The sequence below is a fragment of the Strigops habroptila genome, chromosome 3 (assembly GCF_004027225.2).
Source record: "Strigops habroptila isolate Jane chromosome 3, bStrHab1.2.pri, whole genome shotgun sequence".
NCBI classification, from domain to species: Eukaryota; Metazoa; Chordata; class Aves; order Psittaciformes; family Psittacidae; genus Strigops; species Strigops habroptila.
In genome coordinates, this window is record NC_044279.2 from 58,700,183 (window position 1) to 58,727,657 (window position 27,475).

Below are 27,475 nucleotides of genomic sequence, written 5' to 3' on the forward strand. Positions count from 1 at the left end.
GATTATCTAGGCTGACAGGCTTGGGGCTACATTTTTGAGGAATCCTTCCTACCTGCTGGTGTATTCTGGTGCAGCATTTTCTTCCCATGGGCTTCTTTGCAGCTATTGCACAGCTAAGGGCCTGTGCCAGGGTCTGTGGTTGCAGAGCTGGCATATGTTTGAATTCCAGAGGTGGGTGTGACCAATGCACATCAGGCTTTGCTGTTATGCATTTCTGGAGCCACACTGCTATTGAGAGTATCTGCTCAGTTATCCCTCGTCAGGCCTTTTATTATATGTGCCAACCAACTTCTCTAGTGAGATGCTGAGTGCCCTTTTAGTCCTCAGTTTAGCCAAGGGGAAGATTCTTCTCCTCTAACTTCAGCTGTCTTCAAGTCAGGAACTTGGTTTAAATTGATCCCAGCTCCCTGCCTTGTTGGTGCAGAAAGCTGGGTTATTCATCCTGCCTTAAGACAAGGTTTCTAGGATAGCTGGGGTGACTCACCCTGGCATTGCCTTTCTTACTCCATTGAGAGCCTAAATGATTAGTTTAGACAAGATGCCTAATTAGGAGCTGGCCAAAATTAGAGGAGACGACTCCCAACCACTCTGCAGGCTTACACAGGGCTTACCTTGAAGAACTCACATTAGTGGGATGGATCATGTTTAGACAGGAGTGCATGCTTGAATACCGTAATGAAATGGAGCTTTGGTAAGTCCTATTACCACTACATGGGAAGGTGGTGCAGCAGGTGGTGGGAATTCAGCGCTCAGGTGCAGAGGAACAGCCTACATCCATGGAAATTTTGAACCATCAATCTCATTACCCAGCTCAGGGCATTTATACTATTAGGCAGTAATGGATCTACACTTCCACAGTATGATAGGAGAGATGGAAAAACTAAAACAAACACTTGTATCCTCTGTTCCATTACAAGAAATTATTCATAGTGGCAAGTTGTCCTCTTACACATGAAAATATTTTAGCTTGTCTGAGAAATTCACTTTAATTTGTGGACTCCAGGGCGTATGTAATTTGTCTGTTCCTTCTCTGCTTCTCTTCCTCTCCCTCCAATGTGTATATGATTATAAACTTTGTGAGTATGTATGTTAAGTATTAATGTTTAATTCCAGGGATGCATTAATATTCATAGTAAGTGTATTCATCCTGTGGCAGCAGTGGTTTGATTTTTCTGATGTAATTCACTAATGTATTTTATGCTTGAATTAATGGTGGAAACTCCTGTTTGAATATCTAAAATATTAACAGAAAAGCACCAAAATACATGTGACTTCAATCACTGAACTGATTTCTCAAAGCCCCTGTTCCTCTGTGGCAGAATGCTGGTGGTTTAAGTGGTTAGTAATAATCCAGATTTTGGGATTATTAAATCCTTCGAAGGAAGGCTTGATTTTTCCATGGGTATATATAAAGTAAATGGTTGTTTTGGGTGATGGGAGAGGTATATATGGACCTAGAAGTGTAAAGTTTACATGGAATGGAAGAGGAAGTGGAGGAGTGGGTGAAAAATGGTGAAACAAATGCTTGAACAAACTACAAATGGCTGGTGTGGGATTAGTAATTGTATCTTTGTGTAATTTCAATTACTGAGTACAAAATCTAGGGAAGGTGTGCTGCAGAAATACTAGTGCTGCAAAGCAGAAGCAACTGAGACTACTTAAATGAACTGAAAAGGACTGTCTCACTTGGAGCCAGAGATTACTAATACCACAGAGTACAAGAAATATTACGAAAGGAAAGAAAATAATCTGACGGAAAGAGTGGAGTATTCTGGAAGTATGATATTCAACTGGAAGAAGAGATACAGCTTTGCTTAGGACCAAAAGACGAGTCAAAAGGAAAACACTCGGAGGTAGTTTTGCAGCTGTCAGCTGTATGAGCTGATGTAGCGCAGGTGTTTGGTGTGTTTCAAACACACCATGATAGTAATGAAATGACACGACGAGCATGTGAGATGTACTACATTCCATGCAGAAATTAAGCCTCAGGTACAGTTTTTCTCCTGAAGACAAGAGATAAGCTGATTCAGACTTTGGGACAGCCTGAATGCTGAGTGACCATTTTTGTGATGCTGGGAGAGGTGACCAAGCTCCTGGTAAGAGACCAAGTCCCATTTAGGAGCTGGCACAAGAGAGCAGGCTTCAAATGAACCTTTCAGAAGGGAACTGGGGCTTGCCAGTGGAACTGAGTTGTTACTGAATGAGGCTCACTAGGGGTTGTATGGGAATGTGACAAATATTTATAACAATAGGGTGGTTGGAAGAACAGGGCAGTCTCAGGACCTCTTTGAAGAGGTCAAGTTGGAATGAGATTTTATATTTTTGGTGATACAGAATATGGCTGAAAAAACTCTATGAATCGTACTCCTGAAAAGCTCTCTTAACTCTACTAGTTTTTATTATGACTAGGTATGCCTTTTATGGCTGCTTCTGTAGCATTAATGGATCAAACCCACATTCTGTGTTTTCACAGCCGGATTACTTAGAATTTCTAATCAAATCCAATCTTCAAGGTTCAGATCCATCCTTAAATACATGTAGGTCAAAGTTTTGGAGTATGCTGCAGTAACTTTAATAGAAAGTAGAGTTCAGTGACAAGTGTCATCCTCACTACCCCTACCATTGTAGTTAGGAACCAATTATTATTTGTACTTGTCTACTACTGTCTTGCAAAGTATTACAAAAAGTAACAGCGGAATAAGTATCATGATTAAGTATCAGCGGAAGCATCTATTGTTTCTGATAGTCTCTTTTCTCCATTGCCCAGACTCATCAGGACCCAAATATATGACTGTCTATATTATGACTCTCAGTCTTTTTTATGTCATTGCTCTAGCAAACAGTGAAGCATCTGTTTTGAAGGCTTGCTGGTAGGAGAACTGGAAAAAAACAGGAATACTATGGTTTTCTTACTTTGGAATATTATTTGAAAGGCTGGGTGCCAAAAGGGATGGGAATTATTTCTGCATCTAATTGCACTTTTCAGTTTTCCAGTTCAGGAAGGAGAAAGAAACTTGTAAGTGATGTTGTACACACCTGTCACTCAAAGGCAGGTTTTTTGCAGGTTTACATGTTCACTTGTATCGCTCTTCCAGGGGTGGCTTGTTGCAAGGCATTCCTATTATCTTGCATGTCTCTGGCCTCAAAAGACCTTGGAGCAGAGAACTTCTTTTGCTTTCTTCCTCTGGACTGTGGACATCAGCACTACAAACTTGTAATGTTCCCTGTGATTTCGATTTTCCCAGCAGCTCTATATTTGCTTCATTACTTAGCGTACTGCTCTGAGCAGTGACAGAAGTAATCAGTAGCTATGCAGCTTTCATAAAGCAAGGTATTATTTTTTATTTTTCTTTTTTTTGTCGTTTTAAAAAAAGGCATCAAGCATATAAAACGTATTGTGAAACGACATATGGTTTATACACCTCTAGCTTTTCAGACAGTTACTTTATGGAGACGTTGGTGGGAATAAAGCACTTCAGATCTTCCAGTGATGCCCATTCTTCTTGCACACTATCTTATATCAGTTATCGGGTGAAATATTAATGAATATTAAATCAGGGCAGTAGGTTTTATTATTTGTTTGTTATCCAGGACTCTTTTATGAAGTCAGGCAGGTATTATACAATATCTGAAAAGACAGAAACTTTGAAAAGCTGGCTACATGCCTTGCATTTGCACTGAGAACCTGCATGAATGATTCCCCTATTGAATTTTCATGCCTGCAGAAAAAAACTTATGTGACCCATTTGACCAGACATACCATCCCTAGCAAACCCAGAGAGATGCACGTAACTTGTATTACATCGGTACAGCAATCTTTGAATATTCCTTGTGTCCATTTGTCAGAGGAGACAGTTTAATGCAATAACTGGAACAATGAAGGTTAACATCCATATTTTTAGACTTCTCTTTTCAGAGGTGCAATTTGTACATGCAGATTTCACCTAAGCTATGGTAGCTGTAAATAGATAAATGGAGGCAAAAAATGTAGATGATTAGTTACTGATTCTTTTGCAGCAAAACAGAGCTATGAATTAGCCTGTGATTTGTGCCTCCATTCATTTGCAAAAATAAAAGGCTGTCGGCATAGTAATTAAATTAATAATTTTGCCCATTGGAAGAATGAAAGACTTTAGCAAATGAAGCCCTAAAAGTTTTGTTTTCAGGTGCCCTGTCCATAGTTCTTAGCAAGTTTCATAATGGATTTTATCTGCATTAGTGCTACCTGTCATAACTACAGAATTACAGACGTAATTATATTATTACTTATTTACTTTAATTATGTAATTGGATGTAATTGGTGCAATTACACAACTCCTCAATCAGCTGAAAACTGCTCTAAAACCAGGCTATGTTCATGAGAGTAAAGGATACTGCCATGCATTAGACCATCTCCCTAAAGCAAGGCAAGGAAAATTTAAGGTTCTGTTTTCCTCACATTGTGGCCATTAGGACCATAAGCCTTTTATACTATGGTAGTATCTTAAAAGTATTCCTTTACATCTTGTTTCATCTGTAAATGTGTCCCCCCTGAAAGACAAATTCCTAGTCTTAAATCTCTCTTCAGGCTACTCAGGATCCCAACACTTCCACTGAAATCAAAAGCAAAATTCCCATCAACATCCTAAGGGCAAAGTAGAAGAGACAGGTTGAGCAACAGCAGCCTGAAATTCTGATCGATGATGATCTTATTCAGTTCTTTTAAAAGCATTTTTGTGTCACAGCAATGACCTGTCATTGGTAATGTGACAAAATATTTTAACTACTTCATTTTAAATATTTTGAAGGTGTCAGCTTTCTTAAAATTTTTTTTTTGTTGCTTTAAATTATTAAATGAAAGAAGTATTTACCAAATATTATGGCCATTTCCATGTCACGAGGAAAAATACATTACCTATTTTTAAAAATTCTAGTTGTTTTGTTGGGGTTTTTTAAATACTGAAGTTTGAAAATGGAACTGAATTTAGTGCTCCCTTGAGCTGGTGCTGTTGTCTCTCTTCTCTCTACCTCCAGCCTCATGTTTTTGCCTCTTTTTCTATTAGATACCCAGAAGTGGGTATTAAATTCAAAAGAAGCTCTGGGAAGAATGCCAAATGAGCCATTGAGAAGTCTCACAATAGTTGTCATTCTGCCCATGCTGTGTGCTGGGCAGCACTAGCCCTTTTCCCTCGGCATCCTTCTCCCTCCTGCTCTGTGTTTTGCCGTGCTCCCACCTCAGGAGTGGAGGTGTGATGTGAGGTGTGACAGCACATAGCTGCTCACCAGGTTCAAGTCTCAGCAGTATGACTGCAAGATCCTGGCCAGAGTCGCTCCGTGAGGCTGTGACTCCCTCAGCGTAGCCACAGGGACAGGGGACAAGCTCCCTTCCGGAGACAGAGTTGTTTGCGCATAGTCCCTGACACACGCGTGTGTGGCCTGCAGAGGGATTTTTCTCATTTTAGCCAACCTCAGCAGAATTTGCTGACTGTCGAAACAGCCAAAGTGTGGGCCAAGCGGAGCCTGCAGAGCCCGACAGCTGCGGGTCGAGAGCCTGGCTGCCTGTCCTTTCACACCCTGGGGCAGTGAGAGGTTGTCCCAGGGTTAGTGAACATAAAGTCATTTCACTGATGCCAAATCCTGGTGCGCACCTCCAGCCTGATGTTCAACGTGTTCAGTGGCCATCCCCACGGAACGCACTGGACCTCCCTCCCTGTGGGGCCACATGGAGGTACTGGTGGAGGCAGGTCCCAAGGAAATACAGACAGGCAAGGTGAAGGCAGTGAAAAAGTGCCATACAGAAAGGGGAAGAGCATGATGACAGCAGGCAGGTGAGGAGGAGCAGGGTTCGTGGAACAAGCTGTTCCTTACTGCTGTGGATTTTTGTCAAAGAATGTAATAAAATAGTATGTACTAAGAGGGCTGTTGATCTCAGCTCTTAAAATATATCTTCTTTGGAGAAGAAAAGAAGTTCTGACATCCAGGATTTTTCTCTTCTGTTATCTATCGTATTTTTGAATTTTGGAGACAAACGTTTTCCCTGCTGATTTTTATCTCTAGTCTATATATATACTTACTACATCTGAATATTGCTAAACACTGTACGAGTAGAGAGAATGACCTAAATCAGAGAAATGCCAATTGAAGGTAACATGAATGCTGCAGAAGGGACACTTGAGTTGTCAGGAAGACACTCTATGTGTTTTTTGCATGCACTCTGGTGATTCTAGTTGTTTTGCTGTAAGAAGTTTCCTCCCCGAGATGTCCACCATACTCTTCTGTTGCAATTAACCACAATAGCACAGGGGGAAGGACAAGTAACGTGTTTGTTCGCTCCTGAGATTCTGCAGTTCGCAGCCCAGAGTACTGATGTGAAAATTGATGGCCTTTGAAGTCACACCGCTCTGAACTGCAGTGGTTGAGGAGGGGACGCAGTACCAATTCTGGTGCCTCTCTGTAGGTAGGAAAATATCACCAGGAAGAAAGGGCACACAGCTGAAAGGGCACCTTCAGCTAAATCTGCTAGAGACGGTGAGCTCCATTCTTAAGCTGGCTCGCTATAAATAAACTGTATTTTTGAGGCTTCATTATCATATATTCTAGTTCAACATGGAGTGGCTGATCTGGCAACTGATGGACTTGAAAATGCTTACAGGATTTGTGCACACAAATACTCTGCTGGAGTGGGGCAGGGATTTTATAACTTTTGGAAAGCTAATAATGCTCCCATTTTTAAGACTAATTTGTTTTACTTTTTAAAACTGGCCTTCCTCCAAAAACTATCAGATGTAATCAAAGCAAAACTTGCAAGGATGAGATGTATGTACATATCATCAAGCTATGCAACTTTTTCTTAATTAGTTTTAATAGACTGATATGATGCATGTCACATTATGAGTAATTACTTAGCATGGCAGTAATACCAAGAGCACAAAAACGGGCTGCTAAATAAGATCTGAAGTCTTTCTGACGGTCTAATTTCCTAGGAAGTACGTCGTCAATTTTGTCTGCAGTTGGGTTTTCCTAAAATAAGCAATTAAAGAAATAGGCCTAAATAGATGATTTACTGCTCCCATTTTTTGTTGTGCTCAAACTAGAAGAGCAAGTAAGAATGCAGCACTCTGCATCCTTCCACATGGACGCAGGCACTGTAGGGGCTTCAGGGCTTCAGTTTAGGTGTACCTCATCACAGAGAAAGTCCTGCCTCAAGGCCTGCCTCAAATTCACAGAGAATCTCAAAGCTATTGAGTGGTGATACAGAGTCACAACAATAGAACTCGAATTGTGCTTTGCACAGGTTCAACCACTGCTTGGATATATGAGGGGAGGTCCCTTTCCCCTCATATACTAAAGTGTTATCTAGTTTTACATTTACAGAGTAAATCAAAGCGTTGTGTTTTTCCTGCTGCTAGGTACTGAATTATTTTTCTGTTGTTGCTTTTCCTGTTGTTCAAAAAAAAAAAGTTAATTTCTGTAGGTAGTCCATTGCTATTTTTGCTTCTCGGTACAATTTTGCCTTTGCATTATTATCTTATAGAAGTGCTGAACACCTCCCTCTCCACTTCATAAAATAAGCAATTACAGTAACGTGTCTAATTAGCTGATTTCCTGCTCATTTGTGTGTTGCTCAAAGCATTAAAAGTTAGCTTGAGGACTTTGCATCTTTGCACAAAGCTCCTGTTCTACAAGAGAGCTGAGCATCTTTTTTTCTCCTTCAAGGGCTCTGTGTTTTCCAGAAAATGGGCTCTTTGGTCTGCCATAAATAATTTAGTCGGCCTGTTTGGCTAGGTGATGTGTGAGGTATGGATAAATAAAGCGAAAGGTGAGTTTCATTTGGTACCTCATTGTAAAAGCTTGAGGTTTTAGTGTTTTTAAGTTTACACACATTCTTTCCAGACAGGCAAAATTAATTATCCTGTTGTTACTTGGATGGGAAACCACAGTTCTGATCCTGCCTCCTTAGAAATCATGCCATTTGCTGCAGCGGGAGAAAGACTGATATCAACGGCAGGTGCTGCAGCACAAGCAGATTAACTGTGTGTAGTGAGGGTATGGTGACAACCTTCATCTTCCTAGCCTGCTGGATGAGGGAATGGCCATGCCACTGTGCCCTGCCCTTGTTGTCCCTGCTGCCTCCATGCTCAGCCCCTCACATTCTTGTTAACTCCTAAAGGGACAGGTCCCAGCACCAACACGACTCTGTCTTTTTATTTCTTTCCTTTCAAATAACTTCTGAATACAAAGCTGTCATGCAATTGCAAGATACAAAGTGTAGCCTAAAACTCCTCCAAAGTAGATTCATTGAGATCTAGGAGTTTTATCCCCGAGGTCTGGAATCAGTGGTTTGATACTACCTGGCACTAGTCTTTTTGGACCCTGTGGTATTGTGGCTCAGTTGAAAGCTTAGCTTGATTTCCTTTGTGATTGAAAGATTTGGCCACCTGTCTGTTGACCAATACTAGTGTTTGAAGACTGAATTTGTTATAAAGATGGGTTCTGCCTTTATAATACAGTGTAGTCGCAACATCCTTGTCCTCCTTCCAGCTTCAATTCATTCAATTTGCAAATTAAAATAAATTAGCCAAGTTGGGTTCCTGTTTGTTTGTTTGCTGCTGGCCTTAAAAACTCGATGAGGGGTCTGGACATGAGGCTGTGTTCCTTGAAACTTGCACATCCCCACGAACATGAAGTGGAGGTGTTCCAGCTGGAGCGCCCTCAAGCCGAGCAGTGCTGCTGGCAGGACATGGGCTGCGGTTCCCTGCTGGAATCCATTCCTGCCTTGACCTGCCAGAGACTAGAGCTGTTAACTTTCCAGGCAGCTTGCAAAAGCCATCTTTTATCCCTTTGTTAAAGAAGCATGTGGCCTGAGACGGATCTGTGTGTGGGCAGACCTTTATTCTGTGATTTCAAGTGATGGAAAGGCTCTCCAAGTCACTGGATAGGCACCTACTGTTGTGCTTAAAATCCTGGCAGTAGCAGAGCCTCAGTTCTCCTGGGACTGGCTGTGTATGGCTTTGCCTAATGAAAACTGGACCTTAACTGGGGTCACAGATAGTGATAAGAAGTTCAGCCTCAGAGGAACAATGTGATGAGCAGATCCCAAAGTGTGTAAACTGGATTCATTTGATTTTGTACTATGGGAGAAGCAACAAACACAAAACACTTCATTGCTGTTTGAGAATATTATTGCAACGTTTGAAAACAGTTATTGTTTTTTGTATTACAGTGGTACTAAGCTTCTGGCTTCTGAATGGGAAAAAGACTCCAAAATTGTCCACAGCCAACGCAGACAACTGCAGATGCTGAGGAAAGGAAGGACTACGGGTTTGCCCAAAGACATAAGGGCAATTAGCGAAAGAACGGGGAGATGAGTTTGAGGTTGTTGCCTTACCAGGAACACCATTTAAAAGTAAATAAGCATAACGTTGCTTGGACTCAAAACATAGTGGAGAGATTCTGCAAGGAGTAGAACAGGGAAGGACTACAAAAAGTGTAGTTCTGCTTCTGTGTTCTCACGGTTCAGAGACAGCAAGATTTGGGGGAGTTGGGTACAACATTAGTGTGAGCTTGTTTTACAAGGTGTTTTAGAGATGAAGAAGTTACTTGTTTTCTGTATCTGTCTTGGGAAGAAAAATCCACCAGCCTGTATTACTCTGCATGGATAAGTTTCTGAATTTGTATAACTTTGGTCTCATTGTGCCATTTATCTTTTGGGATCAGCTTTATGAGATTTGTGTCAGGTTTTTCGATTTGCTTGCAAGGCTAGTTCATGAAATTTTCTCTCTTTTTAGTGTGGTGGATGTGTGTATGATAAAAAGCTAAGATTGCATCATCTTTAATAAAAGAGAAGATATATAGCCTAAAGAAATCGGATTAGTTGTAGAGAAAGAAATCAATCAGGTTAGCAAATTGTATCTGTGGGACAAAGTGCAAAATGTTTGTTTCATACAGTATTTATTGAACAAATTTGTTGAGAAGATGGTTAAAAATGCTTTACAGGGAAAAAAAAAGGGGAACCATTTTGTTCAATTTAAATGACATTGATGTATTTTTTACATCATGAAATCTTGCAATATTACCAACAACAATCCCTGATAAAGTACTTTACACAATTGCCTCACCGGGCATTTTGAGATAAAAGTATGTATCGGAGATTGTAAATTGGCTGCATCCAATTTATATATAATGGAACCCACTACAGCCATCCTACGAAATTCAATAGATCAGGAATCACATTAGACTTCTGTGAGTCTGGGGTAGTGGGAGCTTTAAAGAGTCTGCAAAACAAACAGGCAACTTTAAATCATACTTAATGAACCCTGTGTATTTTATACACATGTGATTAAAATGTTTTGCCTGGTTTTCATTTTGTTGGATGCTGCTGAAGAAAAGTTGTAACTCCGGGTTTGTGAAACTGATCATCTGCTTGTTCTCAAGAGAAAATGCATTTTAATTGAACAAAGCAAACCGTATTTAAATGCTGGGCTGAAAAAAACCCAAAGAAAAAGCAGATCTGTACAGAGGATCCATTTCAATATTTTCCTAGCAATGTGAGAAAGAGCACTAAATGAAAATGTAGTATAGGCAGATAAAGGTTCACAAACTACCATGGTGGTTTTTTCTCTTATTGATCAATGCTTGCAGCCTCTGAAAACAGTAGACATGAACCTGAACAAATACATGTTTCACCTTGAAGGCACGTTTTTGCTGTTTTCTGCCTATTTCCCAAAGGGAATAAAAGTGCTCTGTGCTTCCCAGTAGGCAGGTGGAGCCCTGTGGGATCTGCCACTCACCCAGCCACAGCCAGACCTGCCAAAGGCCCTCCCCTTGGCCGTCGTGTTTGCGTAGGCAAGGTGTTGTGCTCGCTGTGCAGAGGAGTGTACAAAACCTGGGGGCAAGCATTTGAACAGAGCAAGTGATTTGAGAGCAGGTTGGTAGTGTTCAGGCCCATAAGGCTGAAAGGTGGCCGTTGCTTGGTGGTGTTTCGTTAGGAAACCCTTCAAAGAGAAACCTAGAGCTTTTTCTTCTCTTCTGACTGATACCCAAGTATATGCATTTATGTACATGTGTGGTATATGCCATGATAATGCTGTTGCTTAAAAAAACAGTTCTGGATAGTCCATTGGTGCTAGGAAATAATTCTTATTAATTTTAAAAGAAAATGTTGTTCTTTAAATTGTCCTTTCATACCACACCATGTTCAAAATACATCAGAGTCAAATGGGCCCGAAGTAGAACATTTCAGATCAGGATTCAAAATGCCTCAACTCTGGCAGTATCCTAAACCAGAACAATCGCACTGCAATCAGTGAAGCTCTGCCTGTGCAAAGCTGAGAACAAGGTCAAGACCTGAGCCTCTGAAAAATGAGTCTCCAGCAGAGTCTTTGTATTTCCCCAAAGATTTTGTTGCACCAAATTGAAGCTAAAGCTAGGAAATGGGCAGCACTTGCAAAATATAAGGTGACAGGACCAGAGAATTAAAGCTAAATGTGAAAAAAACCCCCCATATACTTCAACAAGTATGTGCCTGAATCCTGTGCCACAAAAGATAATGAAGTGGAGATCATGGTTTGGAGATTAACCATGCAGTTAGACCCTGGTCTACTGGATCAAACCAGCATTTACATTGACAAAAACAGGTCAGAATTTGTGGTGTCCTTACCAGCTGAATGGTAATATGTCTCTAAGGAGCAGACATCACCTCTGTCCCCAGCAGTGGCATGGTACTGTAGGGTATGTTTACACTGCAGTGGGATTACTGCTGTTGGCTTTTGTCTGGAGTTCCGTATCTGGAGTGTGCCTGCTAGCATGTTTTGCAAAAGAAAATCACTGTTAAAAGAACAGGAGAAGGAGGGCTTCAGCATGCTAGTGCAAGCAGTGAGGCAGCGTGCTGTAGGAATGGCAAGGGCCTGGAAAAGCATAGTAATTCTGTTCATTTTAAACTCAGCCAACGGGAAGCAGAAATACCATTACCATTCAGTTAGGTGTGACCCAGTCCAGCAAATGGAAGGTGAATTTGCTGAAATGATGTCAGGAGCAGCAGGGGAAGGAGAGGGGGAAAGAAGTCAGAGCTGTAGGCACTTTGGTGGTGGTGGTGGGGCTGCATGAGCAGCTCAGCGCTTCTCCTGTGACAGGGCTGCCTACATGGTGTGGCACTAAGCAGCGCCGCTCTCGGCACTGGGGGAGCCAAGCCTGCAGGATTCAATAGCAGGACCGCAATGAGCTGTGAGGGAAGAGACGGAGAACTGCCAGGTTCCTCTGCGCAGAGGCTGCCATTGCATTACACTGCGCTTCCCCCACCGAGACAGCTGGAACTAAACCAGAGCCTCCCATGCTGCCATTAAAAGGTTCTTTTTTTAAGGACATGTGCACTTAATGTCAGAATATTGAAACCATACCCACGTGAATAAAGTTAGTAAGCCAGTGATTCATTGCTGTTTCAAATCTCTATCTAGCCACAGTAAATTTCTGCTCAGTAGTGACAGTCTGTGTCCACATGCAGGCTATGATTTACAGTTCTGCGTTTTGTATCAACAACATCTGTTTAACAAAAGAAAAAAAAAAATAAGCCAAGAACATTTATTTTCTAATCTCTGTACCAGATGTTGTTTCGTTATGCACAGGATCCAGGGATAAAATCAGAAATAATATAATTATTTTAAATGAATAATCTGAGGTGTTTTTTTCCTAAAGCGTGTCCCGTAACCACTAACAACATAAAAACATAGGAATGTGGAAAAATAAATTCATGTTTTGCACAGATCTATAATTATATCTCTTTTAAGGGCACAAATATTAAGTACCAATTCCTAACTTCAGATGGTGGTGTTGGGATTCTTGAAGATTTACAGAGCAGAATATCAATTCTCAGGGTTATGATAGAGATAAGGTGGCAGAGAGCAATTGAAGCAGCAGAAGAAATCAACAGTTGAGAAATGAACATGCGCTGCGGGGAAGGGAAGACACAAGAAGCAAGTGTGGCTTCAAGGAGTGTGGTGCTGGGTGAGATACAAGCTCAGGCCTCCAAGCACACAGAAAGTGATGTGCAGCTCTCGTGTCCCCAGCCACCTGCAGTCCTTGCACACCTTCAGATCTCCCGGGTTCTCACCTAGAGGGTAGCTGGAAGGTGCAGCCTCAGTGTGCTGGTCACAAAGCTGCTTATTTTGGTTACTACTTTCCACCTTCTAGGGCAAAGTTGCCCGGGACCAAAGCAGGATCACTTCCCTTGGCATGCTGGCTGCACTCTGGCTGGTGCAGCCCAGGCCGTGGTGGCCTTTTTCACTCTAAAGGGCACACTGCTGACTCATATACTTACCATTTGCACATGGGTTTGTCCACAACAATGATGTGAGATCACATTCAAACTTAAGGTCTCCACTATGAAGAATTATTTTCATGGTTGTTTCCATCTCTTGGAGGTAAAAGCCAAGTCCCTTAGGTGTGTTTGATAAGCAGAAATTTTGGGGTGCTTGTTCTTGGAACAGCAGGGTCCTTTAAAGAGTTTCAAGCTGAGTATTGAAACTGCCACAGTACAGCATCAGAGAAAAATCTTCACAATTTGAGGTTTATTATCATTCCTCGCCATAATTTTTGCAGGGGTATCACAAGCGGGCATACTGATACTGAAACACTGAGACATTTATAACTGGCTAGCCTGGATATCAGTCTTGAAGAACTCACAATTATTCAGAATTATGGTGATAGATTCTTCTGCAGCTCTCAAAAACATGCAGCCAAGTTAAAATGAAAGTAAATGCATCAATGACACTGCTAAAGCAGAAGGCAGGTCTGTGTTATGGTTCCAACCTGCATTCAGGGAGAAACAGATTTCTATATTTTTCCATGAGTTGTAGAATCTGTAGCATGTATCAATCCAGTATAGACCTAGCCAGACCTATTAGTTTACTTGTTGCATAAAGATTTATCTGTAATTGCCAAGATTTATTTTTATTTTCATTGACTTACTGTTGTGGATGCATATAGATGCATAACAATTCCTAATTTCCCTCCCTATATTCTTATACAGCGCAGATTGCTTATCATCAGGAGTCTTAACATTAAAGTGTCAAACAGGATTTGCAGAAAGCTGTTTGGGTTTGTAGTTTAGGATGAACATTTATCAAATTGTGGATTAGCTGAATCATGCACTGAACCAAATTATTATTGTCTGTGATTAAATCACAAAGTGGTTATTGCCCTTTGTCATCTAAAGCACAAGATATTTTAAGTCTTTGAAATCCCTTTTTAAGGTGGCTATAGGAGCTATGTAGCTACAGATTTTTAGGGCCAGGCTCAGTCCCTAGGCAGAAAAAGAATAGCTTTCAAAAGGTCGTTTGGACTGATCACTCTCTGCTTATATGGGCAACAGATCTGGGAAGGGAAGGGATGGACTTATTTACATTTCAGACATACGGACAAATTTCTCAGTAAATAGATCTCTCTGTGCCCAGTGCTATTTATTCAAGTTGCTGGCTCAAAAAAGGGGAGTGCACGGTCTGTTCGTTCCTGCGCCTGAAAGGACACGAGCTGCCTGCCGAGAGTAGCAATGCTGGCGGGTTGTTTGCCTTCATGCTGAGGTCCTGGGGCACAGTGTGGTCACAAAAGGTGAAGTTGTGCCATGCTTCCTGGCAGTGCTGTTCCATGATGTCCATATTGCTCTTCTTCACCCTTCAGTGACCATCTACCTGAGGAGCAAAGAGGTCTTTAAGCGTGCCCATTTTCTCAGCCTTGCTATTAGGTAACAAATAACCCTCCTGACGGCCGTCTCGCTCGCCTGGCTGAGTCGCCAAGGAGCGAACCATTTGTGTGAGATAGGGAATGGTGGGGCTGGAGGATGCAGAGGCCCATCTCCTGCTCTTATGTGTGCAGCTGGGGAGGTCGCAACCCAGGAGGAGTCATGAGCAGTCATCACCGCTTTTCTCTTTGAATAGATAGGAGGGAAGTCCCCAAACAGCTTGTTTTCATGTTGCAACAGGGGGTCACGGGGTAGAAAGGGCTAAGAGTCACTGCATCAGAGTCTGCTGGAGAAATGAAAGTGTGGTACAGCTGGCAGTGGCATGGCACTCTCAGCCCGTGGCAGTGGTGCTGGCAGACTGTGCATTAGGCTGCCTGCATTCCTTTACTTCATCTCCTTTGTCGTACTCTTTGACCTATTTTCTCTCATTGTTATCTAGTAATCTATTTTTTTAACGGCACAGCCCAGTCTTTCCTGCTGGTTGCAGCTGATCCATCTTGCTAACCTATGAAAGCAGCACCTCCTGAAGAAACGTCTCTCTGTCAATTACTCCGGAGGCATGGATTCAGCTCAGCGTGAGAGCTCGATTGAAGCCAGCTGGCTGTGCCAACAGGACAGGGATGGCGAGAGAGAGACTTTGTACAAAGTATAGGAACTCTAAATAAATTTCTTCAGTCTTTTCTCCATCTGTGCTCAAATGGAGCTAGCAAAGTCAGAAAAAATGGCAATGTTTTACTGAAGGGGAACTTAGCTCTGTCCTCCTCTGGAAAGCTCACAGAAGGGAAGGAGAAAGTTGCATAGAAAACTCCAGGAGGCAAACGCAGACTTTTGCTCTGAGCATGCCTCTCTGAGAAGAAGGGTTTGAGGTTTCTCAGAAAACACAAGTAGCAAACTATCTAAGCCCTGTGCCTTCTCAGGCATGTGCCCTCGCCGTTGGCACCTCACAGTTATGTGTACCCAGAGTACCTTGCCGAGAGGTGAGCTGTGATTCCTATTGGAGTCCTGCCAGCTGAGGGGGGAGGACGGAGGGAATGAGCATGCTGGATCATCACATGAAATGTCTGCTCTGCTCGTGTGCAGTCTCTTTGGCCTGCAGCCTTTTGGCTGGCCCCTCCTGCCTTTTTGCCTGTTTTTTTTCTTCCCCCAGCTGAACTGATGGAGAGGAGGCTGCGGCTCCTTTCTGTCCCTGCAGCCTTCCTGTCTGGCTGACTCTCTGCCCTGGCCACAGATGTATACTTAAATATGAATTCTGCAAGGCACACGTTATGCTTGTGGAGGGAGTGTGGAGCGGGAGGATGCTGTGATCAGTAGGTGGGCTGCTGCGGTTGGGCTGCGAATAGCTGCTATCTTTCACAAGAATGAAATAACAGTAACAATACACTGCATTCAGCCTTGGTTGTTTAGAAAGAAGGTTTCAGTACACTTTAACAATTAATTGTGTCCAGGCAGCTAGTTCGTTTTAAAGCATCTTATCCACATACCTCACCCTCTGTGAGGTCATTTATGCTGGAGCCATGTCACCTTGCACTATCCTGGTGGCTGTTGATGGAGTCCTGTGGCAGCTGTTTGCAGAGGTTTGCCCTGCTCACTGCCAGCAGCCTACCTCCCTCACCCAAATGAACCCCCTCTCGGTTCTCGGTGGGGTTCAGAATATCTGAGTGAATGAGTCAGTAAAATGGTTGGATTTCTAAGCTAAGGCGTGACAGAGAACACCCTGCAAAATTCCATCCCTGCACCAGTCAAATAAAGCAAAGCAGGAGCGCACCTGCAGCATATAGGAGGCATGTTACAGCTTTAACGTGTGTTAGGTGGTCAAGGTGAACCCTGGACTGAGCCCATAAACATTTAAGTCCCAGAACAAATGTTTGGGGTTGTACAAACATGTTAACTACCTCCAGCTAATTGGCAAGCAATTACCTTGGAGTAAAAATAGCTCTCCCATAGCTGAGCAGTCACAGAGTGCCTGTCCCCCTGTGAACACTTACAAATCACTGAAATTTTCAGCAGAGGAGCCTTGTCCAATTTGCCTTCTGGATCCTGGCAGGTTTGTGATCAAAAGTTTTTTGTCCCCAGCAGCAATAGCTGTTTGTTTGTGGTATAGACTCAGCAAACAGGGCTGTGCGCCACAGCTAATTTTTATGCTGCCCTTTAATAAAGTTCTGCAGTTCATAATGGAATGAAAACTTAAGATAATATTGACTGGCAAAAGCATGCAGTTCAGCAAGGAATATGCCTACTGCGTACACTATAATGGAGCTATTGGTGAAAGCTAGATAAGTATTTTTAATTTAAAGACAGCTTGGCAAGCTAGAATGTACTGAATTTTGAGTCCTTCTGATACTTTGCATGATAAAGATACACAGCTGGACTGGATTCATTAAATGTATATGCAGTTGAGAACCAACAAGCAAATCCTGCCTGCACCCAACACAGCACTTGGGACTACCAAGTGAGAGATCTGTGGTGGGCTCTTTGACCTGTTGCCTCTCTGTTGCCAGGAAAAGCTATAGGAGTCAGTATATCTTTTCATGAGGTCTCCTCTTTTCATGAGGTTCGTACAAACCCACCACCTTCTCAGTACTTGGATCAAGCCCTTGCTTGATCCTCCACAACATTTTGACAAAAAATACCTAGATCTTTTTGGTCTGTAACTAAACTACAACTGCATTTCTTTCTTGGGGGAGATTACCACAGCATTGCTGGAAACGCAAAGCTGGGCGCATGTGAATGAGTGGAGTCTGTCATTGAGCTCCCATGACTCTGGGGCTCGTGGTGGCCAAGATGAGCCAGCACGTGGTGCAGAGTGGTTCCAGCCGAAGAGTCACCATCAGCACCACAGCGTCATGTGGCAGCAGGCGAGGTGCTGTGTGCTCTGTCCCTGTCTTCACCTGCTCCTGGTCATCTGTCTTCACAGGAAGTATAAGGTTGTGCCAAGGAGGAGGGAAGCAGGTGACACTGGGAGCCTCAGGGGAGGCAAGCCCACTGAGCCAGGATGTGGAGTTTTGTGGTGTACTCTGAATGCTTCAGTGCGGTGGAGGGTCAGTCCACAGAAATCTTTCCAAGGCAGTTGATGGTCTCTGGTTTTTATCCTGGAGGAGCGAGGGAGTGGCAGATGGAAACAAGACTAGCAAAGTGCATTTCACAATCGTGGAAGCAGTAATCGGCAAACACAAGAACCGCAATGATGGAGTCTCAGGTTGCTCTGTCTGTGCAGCCTGGCTTTAGAAATGTTGGCATTATGGTGAGCCGTTCCAAAAAGGGCTCCTGGCCCCCCTGCTGCCTCCTATGGCCATGCAACTTTGCTTTTGGTATCTTCAGGTGCTTCAAGCATGAGAAGCTGTAATGGGTACAGATACCAGAGCTTTCCAGGAAACATTCAGATACAAGTGCAGTTCTGTTCACTGTAGCTCCTTTGAATTAACTTTCTGTGCCTATAGTGGCAGACAAATTTGCTGGCAAACATTTTGCAAAGAAAAAAAAGGCATTGATCCAGAAGGGCACTGTGCACAAACTGAGCTTAGTATAAATGAGTACACCTGTGCTTAATGCTGGGCACGTGATGAATGCTCTGCTAGATCCCAGCCAAAATAAATCTAAAATAAATATGGGGGCATACTCGTGGAAAATGAATGCTGGTCTTGTAAGCAGAAACTCATGCAGCAGAAATAGGAGTCTACAGCTCCGTGTGTCAGCTGGGGATATCCAGCGGGGAGGGTCATGTGCGCTCCTTTCGAGCTCACCAGCAGAGCTGGTGAAAACAGGTTTTGATTTGAATGAGTTATGACCCATTGAAAATGGCATCATGCGTAACCACAGTAAATTGTCATAATGAGATCACGAGGCTCAGAAAGTGGGCAGCGAGGAAAGAGGCCTCATTCCGCCAGTGAGCACGGATGACAGCCCTGAGCTGCAAAATGCAACCGAGGGGCACGGTCTTATTCCCTGAACATCTTGTCAGTTTAGTGACAGGACCAGAGGTTGCAGAGAAAGGCAAAAACTCATTAGAAGTTTTGAGTTAAAAAGAAGAAAACAAGCCAAAATTCATATGGCTTCGCATTTAGTCTTTTCCAGGGTAACAGAGGGGACTGGGCTAATGCAAATAGTGGAAAAACATGAATACTGTAAGTGCTTTCATGCTTACTGAGGATTAGCTCAGTTGTTTCTAAACCATGTTGTTATAGGAGGGGAGGGTTTGGTGATTAGGGCAGAGCACTACATAATTGAAAGCAACCATGTCTGGAAGCACATCAGAGCTATAATCATATTGCACATCCCTGGGCTCACAGCTTTGCCAGGCCAGCTCATGTGGACCCTGTTCACGTATGGCTGCCCAGCTGTAAATACTGCAGAATCATTGCTGGCTTTTCTGTTTTCATGGTGAAGCAAAGTCTGAGACTACAGTAAGTTTCAATGCACTTAAAACTTTACCAAACACCAAGCCCGGGCAATAGAGGTAGCACAGCTCTCGCCTACCAGGAGTCTTGTAGGGGGACTTCTGGAAAGAACTCCTTTCCTCCTTTTCTTTCTTCCTTTTCTTTTTGATATAGTGCTGTTTGTGTGGGGTCACTCACAGCACAGGAGACTGGAAGAGACACGCTACAATTAATTCTGTTTCTCCTCTAAAGTTATGAAGTGCACGTGTCCATAGAGACCCATTGCAAAACACCATGCATATGATCTAACCACATCCTCCCACTCCCCCCAAGGTAACGCATGGCCAGCTATAGGACCTGTTTCCTTTGTCTCGTGCCTTAAGGCAAACCGGGTTGCTTGCCACATGGTTGCCACTCCTCTTAGGCTTGCACCCTCCCCTCTCCTCTGTCTGTTATGCTTTGCACACAAATATCTGTGCCCCCAAGCCATGGAGACAATTCAGGCTCATGCTGATAGCAACACCTTCCTGACGCATGACATCTATTTACAATATTTTTTATTATGATTAAATTCATAGCCTGAGTCCATGAATAGAGAAACGCCCAATTCAGTGCTCTTCCATGCTTGATCCATAGCAGGGTAGCCCTTGGCCATGGGGTTATGCTTGCATTTACTGAAGGTATACAATCTGAATAGCATGCTGAAGCCTAAGCCATTCCCAGGACCACAGATCTGTTGTGGGTAGCTAAATGCAAGGTCCCTCTGCTCTTGCAGTAGGCATGCTGTAGGCCAGCCTGGAGAGGACTGTGGCTTGTCTTATTTTCCTGATATTGGCTTGCTGACATTGCTGCAAGGAAAGCCAAAATTGATGGAGGCCAACCAAGCTGAAGAAACAGTGAGGAAATGTGTCCCTGCATACACTTAAGATCAAAGCATGGGGAGCATTTGGGTTTTCCTGGTGCTAGTGTAAAAGAGAAGTCTTCCCAGATCACCAGTGGGCATTTCTATGCTGATGAATGTGCCAACACTGCTCATGCTGCAATACAGCTGTGGGGAACCAAGATTTTCCAGTTGATGCCTTCTTTGTAGCTAAGAAGAACCAAGGATAATAATGCTTGTGTAAAATACTGTCTGAATTTACTACTTCTTAAGCCCACTTGCTGCGTGTCATCCACTGAGAAAAAAAGTCCTGAGTTTTCATTCTCTAGTGTCAGCTTAGTAGCACTGCATAAACCCCTACTAACATTGCTATTTTTCCTAATACCCATGTAGGAGAAGAATTTGGACTGGTTCCCTAGAATGAGAGCCATGTCCCTGGTTAGCAACGAAGGCGACAGTGAACAAAACGAAATCAGGAACCTGCAAGAGAGGCTGGAGTCAACCATGAGCCTTGTAAAACAGCTTTCCAGTCAGCTTGCTGAGCTCAAGGAACAGGTAAGCACCCTGCGGTGGGTAGCAACATGAGCGCGTGTGGGTAGTGTGCTAGCTTTCATCAGGTCACAGTCAGGACAGTGTTACAAAAGAGACTTCTGTCTTAGAAAGGTTTTATCTTACCCTCCAGTAAGCTTTCTGAGTAGATACACTGATATGGGTTTGGAATGAAATTGTACTCTATTAGCAACAGCAGAGAACAGGTAAGGAGAATTAGTTATGAAATCCTCCCAGTGAGTGTGTGAGGACAGAGGGAAAACCACAGAAGCGATGATGGGCTTTGCATATGCAGGTACTGCATAACCTGGCAATAAAAAAGGCATAGAGTCAGAAACAGCTGCATACTGATGGAATCGTTAGAAAAGCTTTCTAAATCTTACGCTTGGATTTTTTTCCCCCACTGAGAATACCAACAGTGCTGTTGTGAAAACAATTTGCGAAGCCTGTTGCTTTTCTTGTGTCACCCTTGTCTTTGTGCCCCTCCCACAGCTCCCCCATCTATCCTGTTTAGAGTACAAGCTGCTGGCCTCCCTTAAAGTCCTGCTCCTGCCTAAGTCCCCCTATGTGTTTTCTCTCACTTCAGGATCAAAAAGGCCAGCTCCTTTTTTGCTAAAGATGCTGGTCACCTTTGGTTTGCTCATTACAGTTTCAGAAAAGCATCTTTGTGTTTCTTTATTGGAAGCACTTCGGTGGCATCAACAGAGTCACCTAATTATCTCCCTTCAAATCCCTCCTTAAAACTCTTTCCCTGTGAAAAACTCGACAAAGGTTTAGACTGGACATGCTGAGACTTTTTCTTATTGTGCTTATCCATACTATCCTGGTGGCTTTTTTATTTTCCTGGCTTAAATTTAAACTCTCTGTGACTGGGATCATCTTTTAATTCTGTGATTGTACAGTACCAAGTGGAAATTCTGACCCTCTGCAGGGCTACACAACTCAATAGCCGTGCAAATAATACACTGTAAGACCTGCCAGTGGATAAGAATAATGTACAAACAAGAATAAAATGTCCATACTTCGCAGGAAACAGATCTCTCACTTCAAAGGCATCTCTTACTTGTAATTTTCAATGCTGAAGAAAAGAATTCCACTCCCTGTTGTTTTGCTTATATGTATCTTGCTCTGTGACTGCTAAATAATAGTAAAAAGAAAAAAAAAAATCTCAACTCGTCTCTCTCTGCCTTTCCACCTTAGATGACAGAACAAAGGAAGAATAAGCAGAGGCTGGGCTTTCTTGGATCAAACACACCCCATGTGAATCATCACATGCCACCACCCTGATACCACGGGGAGAAGCCGTGACTAGCCTTTCATCAGTATTCCTGCTTTATTATAGAATAAAAAACTGAGATTGAGAGGAGTGAACAGTGCCTATTGTTACAAAGTTAAAAACAACCAAGTGCCAAGATGTTAAGTGGTTTAGCTCTGGGAACAATTTGTAGTTGTTTTTCATGGTTGAAAGGGACCGCAACCTAGAATGTGAGAGATACAAGCAAGCCTGTTTGTATTCGCTCACGGAGCCCGACTCAGCTGCGTTTGTGCTCTTCAACTCACTGGCTTCAGTAATAGCTGTCATGTACGACGGAGCTTGGGACAGCGTTTGCCCGAGTCCTTCGAGCTGCCTTCAGACTGCTGGGGTAGCCAAGATGAGCAGAAGAAGGAGAAATGTCTATTAACGCAAATACGACAGCCTGGGCAAGGATCAATAGATCAATCATTTCAGGCTTATTTGCCAAATAGCAGCATTAGTCATATTTGCTTGGCATTTACTATTTCTTAATTACCGTAAACATGTCAGTTGGGTAAGCAATAATGTTGCTTCAAGTAACTTCTACTAGGAAGCCAAGAGGAGAAACCTCAAGACTGAAAATACAAAAAACCAACCCAAAAAAAAAGAATAAAAAAAAATAGAAAAAGAGTTGCAAAGAGAAACATTAACGCTTTTGAATTTTAGCTGTCACCATGCAATTTCTTATTTATAACGTGGAGCACAATGGATCTACAGCTGTGGGAATGTTATGCATGTAACACTGACAACATAACTGGAAGTGATTTCTTTCTCCTGGCTTCAGATGTTCTCGATTAACGTGGCCGTGAGATTTCACATACTGAGGCGTTAAACTGTGTTTTAAATTCAAGTTCCGATAGAGGATTCAGGAAAAAAAAAAAAAATTATACCTGTAGTTTGAAGCATGTATAGGATTTTATTTTTTTAAAAAGCTTAGAAATGTCTTTCTGTATGGAGCTCTAATGGTGTGATTACCTTCCATAAATTCATCTTCAGCGAGAGTTGACTTAGGTAAATAAGCACCCTATTCTGCTAGCTTTCTTCTGAGCTAAAGATCATGGGTTTGTGCCTTTGCCTCCCCTTCCTGCTTTCAGGGGCTGGCAGACCTGGCACTGGTAGGGGATAAGGGGCGATGCCAGAGGAGCTCCTTCCAGCTCTAGGCTCAGTGAAAGGTGGCAGCGAGTCAGCTGTGCAGGTTCCTGCTGTATCCTGTATTTCTTGGGATGGCTTTAAAAGAAAAGTCACAGGGTTTCCACCGAGCCCAAGAGGGCTTTTTTCTCTTTTAGCAGAAGATTTTGGGGGCGCAAATGGGAATTATGGTCCCAGTTCACTTTCCTTTTTAATGGGTTTTGGTTACCTAATTGTCCTTGGTGCACTTGAAAATGCACCTCTGTTACATGGAGTCACTTTTTAAATATTTTTGTGATTATTTTCCCCCTATAACGTTTCCATTTTGTTATAAAAGCCATTTTGATCAAAGGTGAAAACATTATTGGCTCCACTAGTTCTAGTTTCTCCCTGAAGAAATGCTGTTGTCTTATTTAAGGCATAATTCAAACCAACAGACCTAGAGTAAAGGGAAGGAAGGGGCATTTCTCTCTCTTAATCCCAAATTCAAACCTGTTCTTGGAAGCAGTCTCTTTTTTTTTGTGCCAGTGAAGTGTTTGAGATAAAAATAATATACTTTAGGGTCTGATTCTTCTACTATTAAAATATTTCCAATTGGCTTCAATTGTCCCCTTCAAAAACGCTGTGTAAAAAGCAGGGATTTGTGTATTTCACAGAAAGAACATCTCTGTTTTCTTTAGTCCATACAGCATCCCAGTTATGAGAGGTGATGGCCATTTACAGCTTTAGGGTCTGTTTTCCCTGTAAGAAATTCTCCCAAATCCAGCCAGCACTCTGCCTCCATGTACTAAGATGAAGAGCAAGTGGTAGTTAACAGAAATGTCACAAAGCCAATGAAAGTGAGCGTGGTGGGAGACTAAATTTCCTACAACTCCTGTGCTAGTGGGCTTGTAGCATCGCTGCTGCCAGACATCAGCTGCTTCTCAGGCAGAGGGAGTGTGCGGAGGCAGCAGGAGCTGTGTTGAGCTTGTTGATGCTGTGTGTTTGCTTCTGAGGCTGGAGTTAACCTTTTCCAGAGCAGAGCAGATGTGGCTGTGGCATGGGGAGCAATGGTGGGAAAGGTGCTAGGTCGAAGCAGAATATAGAAAAGCAGTTGTCTTCAATGAATGACTGGGATATTTTAGGAATAAAGCTCGGAGTGTGCCTTTCCTTCACACTTACTGTATGAGGGCTCAATGATACTGCTGCAGCATCGCTGTCATAGTGAAAATCCCTTCTGTAAGCCTTGCCTCTCAGTGAGAATGGGGCTTCATGTACCAATTAGTGTTCAACACCAAAAGACATGCAGTGAACTGATTCTGAGAGCTTACATCAGCCACAGCCGTGCAGTAAGCAGCTGCTGGTGAAAGATAAAGCCAGATTTGCCTCTCTGACTAGACCTGTTGTACATCATGAAGCCAAAGGAGTTGCACACAAACATGAAGTCAGCAGTAAGTTGGTAGAGAATCAGACCCTGCAGCTATATTAATTCAAATTAGTTTACGCAGTTCATCAGATCTAGTCACAGCTTCTGTTTCAACAGCAATTTCCTCTTCCTCACTCACACACCTGATTATTAGAGGCATAAAGCACAGTTTAACAGTAAGATAAATTGAATGGTTCTTATTTATTGGGGGGTGGGCTGTTGGCTAATACTGGAAGTGGTTGGCACTTTTCTTGTTTACACTTGGAAAAAGCAGCTGAACCACTGCACATCAAGGGAGGTTTCTGCTGTTGGAGCTGGAAAAACTTGAGACTCAATGAGTTTTTGTCCTGAGCCCAGTTGCGTGGTGCTGGCGCTCTCTCTGTCTCACACCCCAAACAACGTCCCCAAGGCTCAAGATCTCAAATACTGCTCTTCAGAAGAGAGAGCTGCAATGTCGGAAATGAAGAGCTAACAGATACTGATTAGCCTTTGCCATGATGCCTTTCTGCTGTTGATAGTTTCCAAGAGAGACCTCCATAATCAATAACAGTAGGTGATGCTACTTGCACAGATTGTAAATATATTTCACTGAGGGATTTGACATTTTTGCTGATTCTGTCAAAACTTAGGCCCTGCCCTGCTCTCATCCGTGTGAGCAATCTTGTACACTTGCATGTAGTAACTTAAACAGGAGACTTCTTACGTGAATAATAGTTGCAGGGCCAGAGTCCAAGCCTTAAAGATTGTGAAATATCCCTATTAATGAGTTTTTAACAAAAATTGTTGTTTTATACATATATTTATATGTATATCTTTGTTTAATGCAGCTGGGGTATCTTCTTCTTAGGCAAGCATCATTTACCTTACCTATTTATATTAAATGATTGCAAAGAAGTTAAAATATCTAAGAGCTTTTAATGCCTTAGAGAGATTTCTAATTATAAGCTCCTTGACAGTTAAAATCTACTTAAGTAAATATGTCCATTGCTGCTGAATGTAACTTTTAATAAAGTGTGTCATTTTATATATGGCTGTCTCACTTATTGTTGGTGCTAAGGTGTGGGGAAATGCGTGTTGCTGAATTGAAGACTGCGGGGAAACCCAAGTTGGTTTTCTTGCATGGCAGACCAGGCTGTGAGTATGCATCCCTTTTTACTAAGTGACAAAGCAGATGGAATCAGTACGGTCCTGAATGGATGGAGGCTGAATCCATCAATGAAAGCAAGGATTTATTCTAATTCAGGCACGAATTGTTTCATTCAGGAGAATAGGTCAGATTGCCACCTTTCCTGAAGGTTGGGTGGCAGTTGAGTGTATAATTTGCTCAAGTGCTTTTTGTTTAGTCTGACACTGGCAGGCCAGAGGAAGCCCTGGTTGCAGGTGGGCAGACACAGGGATCACGGTGCGTCTGAGCGTCACCAATGGAGAAGAACAGGCTCAAGCTGAACAGCCTCAGGGTTTTCTGTTGATGCCTGAGGCACATTAGCTCAGAGCCGGGGAAGCTCTTGCTGCCTCCTTGGGTCTGGCAAGGGGTGGACAACACACAGTGGGGCTTTGTGCATCTTGAACATCATGAATTGCAGTCAGCAGGAGCAAGATGGCATCCCATCTCATGTCCCTCAAGGGAGCAGTGGGGCAGTCCTACCAGGGCTATCAGCTGGCCACGCTCATAACAGAGAGCATGAGACGCACACTCATGTGCATACCCATGTAGGGCATCTGTGCCTCCACCAGGGAATGGTATTTCAAGACAGAACTGCTGGTGGTGCTTAGGAGCCTCTCTCTGCCCACCACATGTTCCTGATGCCAGCCCAAGACTTCAGTTTCTGAAATCCAGTTCTCAAATGATTGATACAAATGCAGAGGCTTGAAGTCTTGATGTGACTTCTCTTACTAGTGTGTTGGCTTTTGTGTGTGTGAGAGTTTTGGCGTGCCTTTTTTTGCCTTTTTTATGTTTTCAGTGTAGCTCCTTCAAGTAGAAAGTTGAGAGAGAGACCAGGGGTTTTCCCCTCTCTTCTAGGTGAAAGGATTGAGGAAGACAAACTGCCCAAAACCACTGTCTCTCTCAACTGAGACAATGTGGGCTGAGGAAATCTGTGGTCTTGTGAAAAAAGGAGGCACTCTACAAACCTGTGACAGGAGAGCTATGACATGCAAGTGTTTTGGGGTTCCGCCCCCCCCAGCTGTGTTTATTACAGAAAGTCAATACTTACGAGGAAAAGAATGAGGCCTTTTCTTCATGAGAAAAAGCCTGCTAATTAATTAATAAGAAAAATCCTATCAAATAGAGCATGCTATTGCTTCCACACACTTTTTATACCAACCTGCTGAGGTTTTGAGTACAATTAACTTTGTTTTCTCTTCTGTGGTATGACTTTAAGGTTAGATAGAAAGGACATTGTTTGCTATTAGGTTTCTTAGATAGCTCTGCAAAAAGGATGTCCTAAGAGAAAGCAGGGTTTCATACAGTAAGCTTTCAGCCTAAGATTACAGTCATATTTAAAACCAAAACAACCCCAAACCAGAATTAAGCTCCTAAGCACAAATGGAAGCAGTTTCACACACAGAACTGAAAGAGGCTTCTCTTTTTTAAAATGCTTTCTCCAAAGGTACATTTTAACTCAAAAAGCATTTCAGGGAGCAAACATCTCCCTCGGCATCAGCCACACAGACGTCAGCGGGCTCACACCAGTGTGGCCTATGAGCGAATTCAGCTCCTCTGTTTCCACCGTCACCGCTACTGTGACAAAAGCATCTGCAGGCGAGGATGTTTTCTTTGGAAAGAGCATGCTTGTTTTCTGGGGAGGGCTGCCAAGTTTATTTTTAAGTGGAGAAAACTGGGAGTTAAGGCTGCTAACCTCTGCTGTCCCAGGATGCTTGCAGGAGCAATGGGCAGTGTGACTCCTGTTTGTAAGCGCCCGTACTGAACGTCCTGTATTTGCACAAAATCATTCCAAACAACTGAAAAGAAACTCGAGCTCCAGGGATTTTAAATGTGGAGTGTAGTGTATTGCTATCATCAGTTCATGCTTGCCCGCTCTATTTATATACCGTACTTTTTTAGTCTGAAGCAGGAAGCTGCAAGGCACAAGACAAATAGCCTTTATAACTTTGCCATTTCAACATGTTTCTCTTG

At 42.9% G+C, this 27,475-nt stretch overlaps 1 protein-coding gene across 4 annotated transcripts in view; it reads left to right on the top strand.

The window, feature by feature from the left end:
• The window catches only part of ITPR2 (inositol 1,4,5-trisphosphate receptor type 2), a 264,777-nt gene extending 239,412 nt beyond the window's left edge, over positions 1 to 25,365 (top strand). For all 4 annotated transcript variants that reach the window (XM_030477958.1, XM_030477953.1, XM_030477954.1 and 1 more), the window contains 2 exons: positions 20,357 to 20,518; positions 21,713 to 25,365. In XM_030477958.1, the coding sequence (XP_030333818.1) occupies positions 20,357 to 20,518; positions 21,713 to 21,799 (249 nt within the window). In that variant the 3' untranslated portion in view covers positions 21,800 to 25,365. The remainder of the gene's footprint in view (positions 1 to 20,356; positions 20,519 to 21,712) is intronic.
• The last annotated feature ends 2,110 nt before the right edge of the window (positions 25,366 to 27,475 follow it).